The sequence below is a fragment of the Aythya fuligula genome, chromosome 3 (genome assembly GCF_009819795.1).
Source record: "Aythya fuligula isolate bAytFul2 chromosome 3, bAytFul2.pri, whole genome shotgun sequence".
In the NCBI taxonomy this organism is placed as follows: domain Eukaryota; kingdom Metazoa; phylum Chordata; class Aves; order Anseriformes; family Anatidae; genus Aythya; species Aythya fuligula.
In genome coordinates, this window is record NC_045561.1 from 58761140 (window position 1) to 58777764 (window position 16625).

Here is a 16625-nt window from a genome sequence, read left to right on the forward strand (position 1 = left end):
TAGTCCAAAGTGTGTATATGTACAGACAAACACTTCAAACAAAATATTAGCAGCAGCATTGAATTCTTTTAGTCTATTTTAAGTTTCCAATTCATAGTATTTCCTTCATGAAATCCTATTGACATTTAAAGCCATTAGAATCATTAGAAGAATGCTTACAGGATTTAAAAAAATGGCAATTTCATCTTTTCACATTCCAGCAAAAATTTAAACAGGTTATTGTGGTTCTTGTAAAAAGAGTTCTCAATTAGGAAAAGACTTACTTTATGGTGTTTTGGACCGGTGAATCCTCAGTTCCTTTATATCCAGCCTTTTTGATACCAGTACCAGGTGAATTATTCACACTCACACATTTTTCTTCTTCCATTACAAGATCACGGAATGACTTCGGCAAAGCAGAACATGATGAAGATGACCTTTTAAATAAATACATAAATAAATACATACACATATAAAGTAATAGATCTTAGCTTCTGCATCTAACCCTTATGCCTGCTAGACCCCATCCACTAAAACGTCACTTTGGATCAAACAGGTAAACATCAGATAAGTTCATTACTCTAAGGTACTTAAGCATTTTGGACTTTCGCAGAATTAACAGACACAGTTGTCAAACAGAACCAAGATACTGAACGAGTTACTTGTAAAAATCCCTTAACCTAAGAAGAAATTCACAAAATTCATGCGCTTCATTTTCTTTTACTTGCATAAGCATAACATACACTGCTACTGAACTAGAGCCTGCATATCATCATTAAAAAATAAAGTTTTATGAAAACACAGCAATTTAAAGTTATAGCTACTCTTAACGCTTTCTGATCCAAAGATTTATTTACAGAAATTAAGGTACTTACCCTCAGTTTCACCCCTCCCCATTAAGGCTTTAGACTTAACTCTATATATATGTGCTTACATTTAACCTTACTAACCAGAGAAGTCCCATTCATTTCAAACAAATATTCACATTGACATCAAAAACATGAAATACATTTTAGAATCCATCTGCTCATCATCTACTCAAAGAAATAACAGATTAATTATACGATTAGTTATAAATACCATTGAAGTAGAACAAGCTACCTATACGATGCTAATTAATTGTGCAACTACTGTAAGAAGGGAAGCACTTGATGTCAAAGATGTTTGAACTACATCAATGTGGTATATAAATTAAGAAAAACATTAGGCAATTAAAACGTTACAACAAAAGCATCTGAATGCAATATATGATATCTAAACCACATTAGACTACCCAGCGTTATTTGCTTTTTTTTTCCCCTATTGCATCAGCAGCACATATGCCATACACTTTATACGTAGACACATAAAGCAGAATGGGAACCACCAAATAGGACTCAGAGCCATTCCCCACATCCTCTGTTTGTGCTAACAGCTGGCATCCAATAGTCTGGGCAAGTGTTTGACCAGAAGTTCCCAAAACTTACTATACTGAGTAGGCAAATGGTTTTCTTAGGATATGCCGTCACAGAAGCCTCCTCTGATACCATCTAAATAGCCTACCTATCTTCATGAAAATTCTGTACTGCAATCAGATCCATTTGCAATACTGCACCAAAAAAAACAAGAACAAACACACACATCACCACCACCAAAAAAACCCACAACCCAACTGTGTCATTCTCCAGTGATCCTATCCAAAACAATACAGATGGCTTAAAATGGTTTGGCTTAAACTCTTGGAGGTGATACTGTTGGGAAAGTTTCTAAGTTTAAGCTTGCTCTTCCTTATACAAATTAGACAGAAATGACAGTATAACATTAAAAAATAATTTAAACATCATCCTTTAAAAAAAGCTTCTCTAAGTTTTAACTGCAAAACATCAAAGCATGAAATTCCAAGACAGCTGATGTTTCAGAGTAAGCTGAAATTCTGACAAGCCGAACACCTAGACATTAAAATAGACAAGTATCATATAAATCAATTCTGAAGAGAAAGTTTGAATTTCTCTATGCTTCTGTTCTTGAAAAGCCATTGGCTCTCCTGAATTTAAAAACCAAGCAAACAAAAAATAACCACCCACAATCATGATCAAAGTAATTTAGTTGTCTTTTTCTTTTTTTATTCTTACACCTCATCTCCCCCTAAATTTCCACCATTCTTTGGGGAAGGTAGCATAGCTTCACTCCCCCCCAAAACTATGAAACCATAGGTTACTTTTGGTAGAAAAGGTAGGGCATGGTAGAAGATATACTGTGCCTTTTAGTCAACGAAAAAAGAGCCGGAAGGTCCCACACCCTTCTGGCAAGTGTTCTCGCTGTGCATCCAAGACAAGTATCTCATTTCATTGGAACATGAGTTCTACGGCTTTGACTATACTGCATGCATGGAAATCTCACTCCATTGCCAGACACACTCTAACAGTCCATTGTGAATCTACAGAATAGAACTTTGCAAATATGGTGTTAGCACAGATCAGTAACACCCTTCTATTTCACATACAAAAAACACTTTGAACAACTAGCAGGGGCAATCAAATAATTGCTGGCTTGCCTGAAGCTGCTTAAAGTTTCTTCAACAAATGCTCTTTTTGCAGCTAGGCATACATTTAAATATTCATATACCTCCCACTGGTTCTTTGCTTGAGCTAGCAGCATTTTCCAGCTCAGAAGCCAGTGGAACACTGCTGAGGAACATACAGAATCGTGTGTGGTGAGCGTTAGACTGGATTCCATCCTTCTGAAGTAGACGCTGGCCTTTCCTCTTCGGATTCTGTGTGTAACACAGTAGAGCCCCGCTACTTTCAAAACCTGCTAAATCAGAACCTTAAGAATGCAGTATGTTTTCTGGAGAGAGTTATTCGATATACTCAAAAATCAGTCCATACTTGCTTTTTAAATGTAAGGAACAGTTCATGGGCAGTTGGTAGCTTAAAACCCAGTAAGTAAAGAATTATCTACAGGAGAGCAAATGAATAGTGATAATAGCTTACTCAGATGTCAAACAAATGAAGTTACATTGTATATTTTGATACACCTTTTATCAGTGCTTCTCTGATATTCATTGCCTGTATTCCGAAGTAAATAATTTCATTAGAAGCCACCCATTTCATGCTCAGTTCATTGACTCAAATACTTCTAGTTATTTATCTTACAATGAAGAGATAGGACTTCAGGAACACAAACTTCCGAAGAAATTCAGGTAACTCTAAGTTGCTCTACATGTATGTCCTCTAAAGCCTACTTCAGGTTTTGTATCTAAAAAGCTGTGTATGAAGGGAAGAAGAGACAGACAGATGCCCATACAGATGGCAGCACGGTCATCCCCCAAGTCACCCACTGGCTGGTGCACAAGAGCATCATTTCCCTGGTGCTGCCACACTGAGTCACTGATGGGTACAAATGTGGTGGGTTTCTAAGAACACGTAAACTGACGTGTAAGTGAGCCCGAGTGATTTGTGGTTCTAAGACTGCATACATCATCACTGTAGATGTTGGGTTACACACACTGTTTATGAATAATTGTAACACCAGCAGTCAGATTAAAAAGAGTACATAAAAATTATTGTAGTAACATACCTCTGTACATTGGACACTGGAAATATACGCCACAATTTATGTTTTAGTTATAATCAACGCATGATAAACAGATGCCTACAGAGGAGACTTTTTGTCAGAATTACTATTTAAAGGATGCGTCACACTTCACGCCACAATACCTTGATCTACTATGCAGTACTCCATTTCAGATCAGACTGACATGACCCTTGAAAGGCCCTATAAAATACTAATGCGCTTTCACCATAAGGCTGAATGTACTACATGCTGTCACTAGAGAAGCAAAGCTTGTTCTGGTGCCATAACTGAAGTAGGATATTATTTTTAGAACCACTTGTTATCTGATTTAAAGCGCATGGTTTTGAGATGATTACAACATGCTCTCAAATTTTTCCCGTGAGTTACTGATAAATATTTTGTAACCCCAGCTCTACTCTACTGCTATTTATGTTCAAGAATATTTTTATTTTTACTGTGGTCTAAAACTACGGTAACAGCATACCAATAAATCTATGTGGAATCTCTAATAAATCTAAGGGCACTCCAAAATCAAGGTGGTTATCATATTAACATCTGTGCAAGAAAGATGAGATAAATACATGAAATGGAACAGAGGAAGCACGAAGTTCTAGATGTTACTGTGAATCTCTTGACACAGGATAACTCTCAGTAAGCAACTACGCTGCTTTCTGGCAGTATCTTCTCCTCAGCCAGCTCTTCATGTGATTTTTTTTCTTCTCTTTACACTCATTAAATAGCTAACAGGCTACATGTCTGTTTTCAACTTACATAGCAAACAGGCAAAGATTCCAGCAGATGCACACTACTCTTATTTCTGAAAGAAGAAAGCAGTATATACAGAGGATCAAAGAAAAGAGTCCGAAGATACAAGAGGCAGGTGGCTCTACCTGTGGAAAGCATGTCTGTCCTTAGAAAGACATACTGCAATTTTACTTTGATATCTATTCAATATGAAACTACAACATAAGTTTTTAAAACAGCTAAACCGTCTAGGGAACGATTCATTTAAAAACAAAAAAGGTTACTGCAGTGGGTATGCAGCAAGCTTTATTCCCACTGAGGCACAAAAAGGTAAACTATAGAGAAAGTAAATGACCTTAAATTCTCCTAGGTATTCTGTATAAGTACAGAAGCAAATTTTAATGAAAAACCTCCTTGAATGAGGAAAGCAGGAGAACCGTTCAACACTTGCCTCCACATGAAAGCATGCACATAAGCATTTATTCTGTAGTAATTCAACACACCAAATTCACAAAGCTTATGGCTACTTGTTCAGTTATGCCTCTATGCATCATACAACACCAATTCTAATTGTGAAAAAGAAATTGTGAATCAGGCTAGCTGTAATCGCTCACTGCTGTAAACTCAGTTTGTTGAGCAGACTGTAAACCATTCTTGTTTGATATACTGATATTTACTTGAACATTTAAATTGTGTTTAAAATGACTTTTAATACTGATTACACACATTATACCTCCTCCCACTTTAAGGGATCCTTAATAGCAGCATCCATCACTCCCTTACTCTATTCCAAAATCATTTTAGCCTTTTCCCCCAGGAAGAACAAACTTACTTTTTTCTTTCCTGACAAAGAAAAACAGCATTGCTAATGGTTACTAATAACCTCTTCCTGACTAAGTTTCAGAGCTTATGTTCTACCTTCTTTTTCTATACGTCACTTTGATAACATCTGCAAATACCACATCACACGCAGGCAAGAGCCAGATGGGATGCAGCCCTCTGACTCACTATAGCAACCACTGCATTTCCCTTCCCCCTTCAAGTTTCTAGATTACTACCAAATGTAGATACAAATAACATTAATCTTTTTAATGAACGGAATCTAGGTCATTTTTATTTAAGAAACTGCTTTTAAAACACTGATGTAAAAACCCTCCAAAACCCAGAAGTGATATTTGACTTGTAACATACCATGCGTTCCCCAGTCTTGCAACTTTTGTAGGTGTGGGTGGTGCAGTTATTAGTGGAGTAGGCTCCGTGCTGGTAGTTACTGAACCATTATCTTTTGCTGCCAAGGCAATCATTTTCCTTTGCTTCTGAGAAAGCTTGATTCCATGAGAAGCCATTCTGCTATGAATTGATATTGCAAAGAAAGACATAAGATCAGTGTCCTTTCAGATGATTTGCCTTTAAAATTGCATACTAAACTGAGAAATTTCTTTCCTAGACCAAAATACTTTATCCAGTGGGGTGACAATGGGCAGAGGGGTTGGTTGGCTGGGGAGCAAAAGGAGGATCAGTATCAAGAGCGACAGAAAGAAAAGCACCATAAAACAACAACTCATTCTAATTCCTATAAAAGAAAATATAGGGTAGGAAAAATTCTGAGAGATCCTCCACCAGACTAAGACAATTTTTGTGACTTTTTAGACTGACAAATTTAGCTCCCTTAAACCAAAAATATTCTTTTTTTTTTTTTTTTTTTTTTAAATGAACACAACAGAATATAGCCATTTTTTCCTATGTGTAGTAATTTGTTTTCTAAATTATTTGGATTCTTCATTCTCAGATGTTTGGTTCACAGCTTCTAAATCAACCTACACAGCAATCCTTTACTTGGCTCAAAGAACAACAAAACAAGACCACAACAAATAGTTTCTTCCAATTTACCATAAGCATATATTATTGACTGAATAATAAATTTCTCTCCCGTGAGAGAAAGAACTTGATAAAAGGGCTCTAGGACTCTTTTCCTAGCTCTCCTTTACAAGAATGTCACACTTCAAAGGCCATGCAAGTCATTTCCAGTTCTCTTCCATACATTACCATGTAATAAACGCGTGGGTTAATTCTCTCACTATGTCTTTGAGGTGCTTCTCAGAGCAAGAACCACCCTTGACTAAGAATTGTCAGTATCAACATATTGATATGATGAGGTGATGGGGGATAGAATGTAACAGAAAGAATGTGAGACAAGATAAAACTTCATAATCAGTTACAATATAGTCCACAAGTAATTTCTTAAGTCCTATGTACAACAGTTAATGCTTTTTGGTTGAAAATAGTAAAGTTCAGCAGAGCAAACCAATTATTTAAGACAGCAGCTTCCTAGCACTTCCTTGCTTTCTTGCTTTTCATTTCAAAAGCTAGGACGTGTTTTCACAGTAGTTGACCAAGCAAGACTACAGTGAAAATAAGGGGATACATTTTGAATGATAAAAACACAAACAAACAAAAAAAAACACTATAATGAACTGTAATGTGAGTAAACAAAGTTGTTCAAAAAAGAAAGAGGACATCTTTTCTCCTCCTCGTTTTCATCTCTGGATTGCCAGAACCACTAAGTAAATTCATAATGGCCTATTCCATCACACTTTTCTTTTATAGATTTTGGTTTTTTACCAACCTTGAATTTGTCTTTGGCATGGTTCCACATTTCTGCATATTTTCTTCAATTTCCATGATAGTTCTTAGATCCATAGCAGGAGGGCTGGCAGGACTAAATGAAAAATGAAAAGTTACCTTACAAGGCACTCATTTTTACTTACATTCCACAGTTCCAACCTTCACTGAAATCTTCTAAATCATACATAAGATTGGTAACCGGATGTATAATTTGTGTCTGTTTCCTCAATTATGGCAAACCTCAAACACAATGTTCCTGACAAAACTGTTATAAATATATACATATTTAAGAACGTACTGTAAAAATACTCTCAAACTCATTATGCTATGAAACAAAAAGATGTGAACTGTGATTACTTTCAAAAATTAGGAACCTAAATCCAGGATACTTATTTAGTAGCCAACTGTTCGTGTTAAGTATTAGAGGAGCATTGTTCATAGCTTCTTCATGTAGGCTGAAATATCTTTCTTTGAAGAACTTGTTTAAAAATATTTCACATGGCACAGAACCTTCTTTGCCAGTTAAAGCTCTGTACAAATACTAGCTACACTGTCAAACTTTAGGAATCTTTTTTTTCTTGTAAATTACCTATTTTTAAACTTCCATAGAAACGAACATGAATTGAATCCAGGCATTTCCAATGTTTATGTAAAACTATAAATTAAAACCTATGTATCTGAAGATTTTATAAATTAACTACATTTAAAGACAGACCCTGAAATCAGACATAAGCAGCGCTTTCTCTCTCTACATAAAACCAACTGCCATGGACTAAGTAGTGAATTAATCAGTAGGAAGTCACACCAAACCCTGTCATCACTGCTCCTTATTAGTACTTCAACCAAATATGCTACGCTATTAATCCTTAAAACGCTCAACAGAACAGTGCTGCCTGCCTTTTTTTGGATACCACGTACTAGCAGTACAAGAAAAAGCCAAGGAGTACAAGGGAAACCCATAAAGGTACAGGGATATTAAAACAAAGTCCTTTGGCTTTATTTGTTCCCTTTCCATGTAACTCTAAGAAAAAAAATATATATATCCCAGAAGAAGTGTAAGGCAGAAAATGAAGGGGGTACTTCTTCCAACTAGTCTGAACACTAAAGATTCAGTTGGGGGATGGTCACCCTCTCTGCACAGACTACGTGACAAGACAAAAGCCAAGACCTAATGGACCCTGCACGCTGAATCATGTACTTCAGAGCTGGGATTTTTAATTCCTACAGCTTTATCACCTGCATTCACAAAGCCCATCAGACACAAACCAACAGAGGCTGGGAAAACTCTGAGAAGTTATCGCTATATAATTCCCTAAATCCTTGACTTCTTCCCTCATCAGCCTTTATTGGCAACTGTCAGAGCCCGGACATAAAGCAGGATGGAGCTTCAGCCCATTAGAGTACTGCTGCTCTTTCATATGTAGATACTACTACAGATTAAAAAATTCATATTCAATTATTTTATTACTGTACCAGTTAAAGCTGAGGTGTTGATTTTCACAGACCGTTTAAGTTTAAAGGAATGGCTTAAAAATGCCAAAGTACAATAATGCTTCCAATGGCTCCAAGCATCATCTGACAGAAAACTGCCAAGTATTTTACAAGAGGTTAATGAAGCTGGCCTCTTTAAAATAGGATTGCACAAGTCTAGACTGGTAAGACTCAAAGTTAGCTTTTCTCAAAGAAAAATTCTCGAAATACCAGTTCAATAAAGCTACCAACATTTTTAATACATGTGTCAAGTAACTTATGATCATTTTGAGATCAATTAACTTTGCAGACAATAGCATTCACCAGCAAATGAAGACTACTGACTGTAACTTAGGTTACAACTATATAGGTTACAGGTTGCAACTATTACTCCACCTGAAACTGGTTGCTACCCAATTGGGAGAGGTTGCAGAGTTGTTTTTGGTACTGGGAATGAACTGTGGAACAGACTGTACCACTGCTGACGATCCCCTGTATGACTTCATCTCCTTGTTAGGTTGAGAGGCTTTCATGGACTGACTACATGCTTTGTCTTTTATCTAAAAAAAGACCAAAAAAATGTTGCATGAATATTCTCCAAATATTCTCACTTTTTTTCCCCTCAGAAAAAAAAAAAAAAAGTGAATCCTTGCTCAGGCTATTATTTGTACCCCTCCCCCCCCCTTTCCCCCCCCCCTTTTTTTTTTTTTTTTTTACTTCGCACTTCACCCTGAATCAAGCTAAGTCCATCTTGTTAATGGAATATTTACTCTGAGATGTTCATTTCTAAAGCTGTAACACTTAATGTAGGCAGAATTAACTTATAATTATTTTTCTTTGCCAGTTAAGCAAGTCTCTCCGTATTAAGGATGACAGTTTCTCAGAAACACTCCAAAGATGCAAGCCCTGCTTTTGATGGATTAGATAAACATAAAAATAAATTGCTAGGAACAAATAGATCCAACCTCAGTCCTCTCTGGATGAAATCCTTTTGTGAAGTCAGGGGACTGCAAGTCTCTGGGGCTACCCACTCCTGCATAACTACCTTCAGAGTCAGAGGTTAGGAGTTCTGGAAGCGATTCTACAGAGTTAGTTTTATCCAGCTTTATGGAGCCTAAGAAATAAGAACAGGAAGTAAAACTATTATATCATGAAAGCAGGACTAAACAATGCTTAAAAAAAGCAAAGCAAAAATTATTAACTACATAGCATGGGTAAAAAATAAATAATTTGTTACATTAAAGTGTCCATTAGCGCTCTTTTTACAAAACCCATGCTTTTACAGAAAACTTCACACACAAGCTTAAGACGACAACCATCCCTTTAAGTAACTTAGTCTTAGGAATTCACCATTCAAATTCAGCTGTGGTGTTTACTAGAAGACAAATGATCTTTGTAAGTTTTAATGGTTGAAGTATAAAAATTGCATTGGATATTAAACTTTATGCTCTGTTTTTAATACCTGAAAGGAAACTCTTTCCTACTGACCTGTAGAGGCTGGGCTCTGAATAATATCTGATAGATTATATCCCCCAGAACTGTCAGAGCGTTTCCGTGGCTTCTTTTTTGCCTTAGTTTTTGCTCTTTTGAAAAGGGCTTCCCTGTTAAAAACAGAAAAATACAAGATGGATTAAACCATCAAGGAAGTCTAGTTTCAGAAGTATCAATGTCAAGCTTTTCAGGCAAGAGCCATGGTTATACTTTAAGCAGTAATAGTTGCTCCCATCAGCTGTCACTAGCTGCTTCTTCCTCCTCTGGCATTACCCTTGTTCATGTGTTGGCATAAATATTTACTAAATGATTCATGGGGGAAAATAACAGGAGAAAAAGAAAAACTCTCTCTTATGTAGATCTAGCCTCTGATCTGTTCCACTGCACAAACACTTCTGCTGAGACAGTGGAAGATACAGCAGCTGCATAGGCTGGCACTGCCACCTAGGTCAGATTAAGCTTGCTACATATCACAACAACTGGCAGAAAGCAAAGTAACTCTTATGCCCAGCACAGATGCTGACACAAAATTATCACTACAACTACAAGAGTAGGTATGTGGTCATGTAACCCAAATGTCAGTCGTTCCAACATACCCTACAATATTAGGGACAACAGAATCAAATGAAAGGACTCTATTTTAACAATACTACTAGAAATTCACAATTGAGCGAATCACAGCTACAGTACCCCCAACTTCTTCTCTACTTTGGGGGAATATATATATATATAAACCTATTCATTCCTGCATCAATACTGTAACCTTAAAATATTTTTCTTTTTAAAAGAAAATTTCCCTATCCAGGGAGTCAGTCAGGCACCATACAAAGGGGTATAAATACCATATGTACCTCACTTAGTTACAAATGTTGATGTAAAACAGATACTTACTGAGAATTTTGTTCTGTATTCATTTCTTCCTTTAAAAAAACAAAGTTCTCTCCATCTTCAGGCTCAAACGAACTCAAATCAGGTCCATCTGGATATGGAGTAATTACCCTCCTGACCATAGCTGGAATCTGTAGTTGTAAAAGCTGTTAAAATTGTTGCTCTTAAATTGCTTGCTAGTAAATAATTGGTCTCTTGTGGAAGGACCAAAAATGACAGTTATTTAGAACATTTTTATAGATTAAGTAACTGATTATTTAACCAGCTTATAAACTTGAGTTACTTCTCTAAGTAGAACAGAAGAATTCTTTCATTTAAGTGATAGACTCAGAATGTATATATATGTTTGAGCTGCCTATAACTCCTGACAGAAGATGCTTCAGGTTTTTAAGAACAAATCAGAATTTGCTTAGACCCTTACGTATAGAAGTTCAACTTTCACATTATTTTTCTCATTACCCTTAAGATCTAACGAGAACACTGTACTTTTCACTGATTTCCTTTTTCTTCTAAGGGATGTCCTTTTCCACAAATCTTCCTTAATTTTTCCCCACACAACAACTGTTAAAGAACATTTAATACATTTATTTAATACATTTAAGGTATATTTTAATGGATTTATAGGACTATACTGTTGTAGTGATGGCTAATAAATAAGGCAATATGAGCTCCATGAGAGTGGTAATAGCAGCAGCTAACCTTCATTTTTTGAGTCATATGTTCCACTTGCAACCTGTCACCTATAGACCCTGCAGGTATGTATTACCCATTACCTGTTCTCACTTTAAACCTGAGCACCTTACACTCAAGTTGTTCAACTTACCATTTTCCTGTAATAAATAGAAAGATCCTTTACAACTTCATCACTTAAGACATCCAGAGTCCTTAAAAATAAGCAAAAAACAAATACTGCTTTTTCAAGCTTTTAAGATAAGTTTATTTTAAGATAAGTTTAGCTTGAAAAAGATAAAAATAAAAATTACATTAATGAAAAGCTCAAATGCATGTCCTAAATAAATCTCACTTAGATGCATTATTACACATCCATAGTAGTCACACAAATAGAAGTATAAACTAGTTAATGCTCTTGTTATAAGGCAGGATTAAAACCCTAACCTTTCCAGACAGTCTGCATTTCCTTAAAGCCACAGCCAACACAGACCTACGTAGTTAGATTACTATGAACTGATTATTGCCTTACCTGTTTCTGCATAGATACGTGGCAGAAAGACACATATCTAACATCCAAGTCTAAGCAAATTCTTCTGTAAAACTCAGCCACAATATCCTCTGACATTTATGCCAGAAAGTAATACTATAACAAGTTCTGTAGCAAAATTCTATCTTGCCTGCATGAACAGCTCTCCTTGCCCAAGGCTATAATGGCTAAATTTTGTCTCAGGTCAACCAGATCAGAATTCTTGCTACCTATTAATGACTGGGCATGACTTCATATGTATGAAGATGTAAATAGAAGTTTCTCCCTCTAATTCAGGCTTTTCATGCAAGATTGTAAGAGTTTTTTGTACTTGTAGAGTACATACAGATATGTAATTAGTTTGTCTCCGTTTGGCAAAAATGAGACTTCCTTTACAGGAGCAGCATTCAGTTGCACATCAACATGTAACTGTTCCTTCTAGTTCTTGCAAAAGCTGCCTTTTTGCAATACCTGAATTACACAGCTAGTACACAAACATGTATGCGTCTCTCCTTACCTTGCTTCAAGCAAAGCTGCCATATTGAGTCCTATGAACTGCAGGCAGGACAGTTTTAACTGTTCAGCATTATACATTGCTGAGAACTCCAGCAGCTCAGCAGCATTCTTTAAAGTAACTGCAAAGAGAAAACACAACAAACTAAACTCATAGAATCATAAAGGCTGGATAAGATCGGAAAAGACCTCCAAGATACCTGGTCCAACCGTCCCCCTACCACCAATATTCCCCACTACACCACAACCCTAAATAGAATCACAGCGAACTGGAAAACGTTGCTATCTCATGTAGCATTTTTTCAGACTTGTTGCACAGCAAAAACAAGTTAAACATCAAGAAAAGAAATGTTTTTCCTTCCTAGAAAAAACACTAATGCTCAAATAGTCATAAACTACAGCAAGCTCCACATAACTTCATAGTAGCTTGAATGCAAAGGCTACTTCACAGAAATATAGAGGTCCTACCTATGAATTAATTTCAGTATATTGAAATTCAGTGGATCACTATAAAGGGGAAAAAAAGTTAAAAACTGCAAGTTTCATATACAGAGCATAGAACTCTTCATTAATCTCCATATCTCCCTTTAGGTGGGAGAGAGGAAAAAAAAGCTGGGGGGAAAGGGAAGTCATCAAGAAATGACAAGCAAAAATTGTATGCTGACTTTGCATATGAAGCTGAGCAACATCTAATGTTTTCTAGAAGAGACAGAACTTCATAGCCATGTAGGAACACTATTGCATCAACTAAACAGAATACCTAGGAGAACTCAATGCAAGGACAGAAATAGAAACAAAATAAATTTTGTAATGTTTTAAAGACAAGAAATTTGAATTTAATGAAAAGAGAACAGACATTGGCAGAAATAAAGCTCTGATGAAAGTCTGGTTTTTGTTATGATTTTTTTTCCTTTTTTTTTTTTTTTTAAATAATTGAAGATGGTGAAATGAAGAAAAGGAAGCTTAAAGAAATACTGATTATGCTAATCCTGAACCTCACCCAAACTAAAGAAGCAACAGTTAGCACTGTGCAATTAACGGCAGAAGGTAACCACAGCAAAGAAATATAAGCAAGGAATTCCATGCTGAGATAAAGACAAAAAGGCAAGAACTTTAATATCTAAAAAAAAAAAAAAAAAAAGTGTATTTCCATCTCTGAACCATTATAACAGAAGTGGAAGAACTCACGTTTTTCTGCAATGGCTACTTCACACATTTCTTTTAGTCTGGATATAAGTAGCTGGTCTGCTACCACAAGAACATTACATATGAATTCCACATGTTGAGAATCTGGAAAACAAAGCATCACAGACAATGGGGGCAAGTCATGAACAACACACAGAGCTTCAGCAAGATTTTAGCTGGAGACAAATGTACTGGCTCTGCCAATTCTGTTGGAGATTTTAACAACACAAGGAATTAAATAGGAAAGCATAAAGTGATTTATTTATTTTTTAAAGCTAAAGAAGAAGGGAAAAGGGAAACTGGAGTGTCTGACAAACTGGGAAAAAAAGGTACAACAAAGCTCGGGGTAAACAGTCTCAAAATAAAGACATACCAATTTGGATTTTCTACATAAAACTTTAATGCAAGAATGGAACTTCTATTTTAAAAATATAAAACATACAGGAACTGCAGTTGAGTTGAAAATATGTTACTGGCACCTTTTATTGCAAGAGCTTCATCTGTATACAGGTAATCTATAATTATCTGCAGTATGTCAGAATGGATTGGCATTTCCAGAGCAGAACAACAGGAAGCCTAAAATGCAAAAGGAGAGGGAAAAAAAGGGTAAAATAAGTTGACTACTTAGAATAAAATAAAGAAGTAAGACTAATTATATTTAGCAAAGGTTCACATTTTCCATGTTAAACAATTATTTAAGCACTTGGACAAAATCTCTTCAAGTTCTTTAAGAACTAATTGAAGCAGAACAATTAAGTCGGCCCAGACTTCTGCATAACCAGGAAACTGCTCAGTGCTTTCTGTCAGTTCAAGGGTCTTCTCTAACAATCCTCTTATAACTAATTATTTTACCCACAACTGTTTAAAAGTAAAGAACTGAACTCCCTTCCTTTCAAGGTAGGAGATCTAGTGAAATCACAAGTTGCCACTTAAGAAAAGAATTGTAAGGTTAATTTAGCTTTTACTGTTAATCCCACAGAAAATAAGGTCCTCATCAAACTGTTCATTTGAAGAACCATTCTAACCACATAGGCAAAGCTTTTATATGAGCAAATATTAGCCATTAAATCATGTAACTGTCACCGTTCAAGTTTATTCAACGTCACTGCTTAACAACTTCTTTATTTCAGTCAGTGCTGAAACAAAGTTTGATACTAAAAGATTTCTTCTGCTTAAGAATGCACTACTGGTACTGACATATTTCCCACCTTAGGTTTAAAAAACTCATACAGACATTAAGATTTTTATACAACAACTAGAGCACTTGATTCACAAAAGATTTACTTATGAATATAGTATGATTTAGATTTGCTTATGAAATAATAGACAACTGACAATCTACATACAGCTGATACAGCCATCACTAACACAGACGCTCAACACTTTTTAAAATCACTTATCTCCCAGTGTTTCAGATAAGTTTTCTCATGGATGACTGAGGCAGCACAGTAACTTAAATGATTTGTAAAGTTCTGTTACTCAGCAAAAAGCTGCCAGTATTTCACCAGGTTTTTAGATTCAAGCATTGGCAAAAAGCTACGGAAAGTTGAGAAAAAAGTCTTGAACATTGCTTCAGCTTTCAGTCTCTAAAAGACGCTCATCCATCTACATCTTTCCACTCATCCACTAAAAATTATCAATAGTATACAGACGCTTAAACAGAAGCATCTAGTAAAATCCTGATGTTCAGGATCAAAAAGACACTGACAGACAACTAGCAAATAGAAACTAAGACATATAGAATACCAACACCTTTTGAATCAGCATCTGGTGACTTTAGTGGAATAGCCCTTGATATGCTCTATTATATTAACAGTAGAAGTCAAATAGAGATTCTACACAGTGACTTTCAGTTTTACTGTACCTTTCACTCACTACTTGTGAAGAGCTATTCAAAAATGCATACTACTTATATTGTAAAATCTTTCACAAAAAAGATATGATAATACAACCAAAGGCATCAGTATCTTATAAGAACAGGCCAGCATCAACCTATGAACTAGCTCAAAATAAACTGCAAACAAAGTAATAATTTGATCTCCTTTGATATGTATTCTTACATTTATTATTCTCATAACACAAAATCAACAGTACAAATGTCAATTAACCAAACATTTTTTTCTTGCAAACAGAAGCCAAGAATCCAGCCCTTCCCTTCCCCCATTACTGAAGACACATTAGTCTAGAAAAAACTGAAAAGCTGTCACTTATTTGCTGTTACAAAACATACTACCACACACATTTATTGGCAAGCTTACCTCAATCCACGAGCTGCTTAACATGCTGTGAAAATAATCTGTAAAGAAAGGCATTTCAGTTGAAGATGCAATAAAAGTTCAGTTTAAAATAATAAAAAATATATAAATTTAATATACAGAGAGACACATACCAAGTCTTGCACAAAGTACACACTTATGACATGGGAATTCCTTTCCATCTGAAGATTTCAGGGTCACATCACAGACGTATGAGCTAGAAGAGATTTAATAGGATCAGAACCGTGACTGTTCAGGAGACTGTCAATTGTATACTATACAAATACATTCTTACTTGAGCAAGTTAGGACTTCACATAAAGTACGTTTGAATTTTAATAACATTAAATAAAATGAACCTAACAGTAAAGATATGATAGTTTCAAGGGAGAAAGTTTTTTTGGGCAAAGAAAAGATTCACAAAAGGCAGTAATCCCATCTCAGGTTTTTCCTTCAGAACTTTGTCAAATACTATTCCAAACAGCTACGACCAAATTAATTATGGCTAATTTTAGTTAATCTCAAGTGGTCTATATTAAGTTAGTTATTTCTGTTAAATTAATACCTACTACAAGCTTTGGCAAAGCATTTTGAAAGTAAAGTAACCCTACTTCTTTAAAAAAAAAAAGTTACTTTTGCACAACATAGCTTTTATTAATTACATAAGCAGGCTATTCAAGCCAATCATACCAAGGGAATTAAAGAACAACGAGCCCTTTTATA

At 35.6% G+C, this 16625-nt stretch overlaps 1 protein-coding gene across 3 annotated transcripts in view; it reads right to left on the reverse strand.

The window, feature by feature from the left end:
• Positions 1–16625, reverse strand: part of IBTK (inhibitor of Bruton tyrosine kinase) — a 52624-nt gene that overhangs the window by 9101 nt on the left and 26898 nt on the right. For 2 of the 3 annotated variants that reach the window (XM_032184120.1, XM_032184119.1), the window contains exons 14-26: positions 16038–16120; positions 15907–15944; positions 14128–14224; positions 13652–13753; positions 12468–12585; positions 11576–11636; positions 10756–10883; positions 9862–9974; positions 9339–9487; positions 8770–8933; positions 6905–6997; positions 5470–5628; positions 264–416 (exon numbers count right to left, since the gene is read on the reverse strand). In XM_032184120.1, coding sequence (XP_032040011.1) covers positions 264–416; positions 5470–5628; positions 6905–6997; positions 8770–8933; positions 9339–9487; positions 9862–9974; positions 10756–10883; positions 11576–11636; positions 12468–12585; positions 13652–13753; positions 14128–14224; positions 15907–15944; positions 16038–16120 — 1458 coding nt within the window. The remainder of the gene's footprint in view (positions 1–263; positions 417–5469; positions 5629–6904; positions 6998–8769; positions 8934–9338; positions 9488–9861; positions 9975–10755; positions 10884–11575; positions 11637–12467; positions 12586–13651; positions 13754–14127; positions 14225–15906; positions 15945–16037; positions 16121–16625) is intronic. The other variant, XM_032184121.1, reaches the window with a different exon arrangement.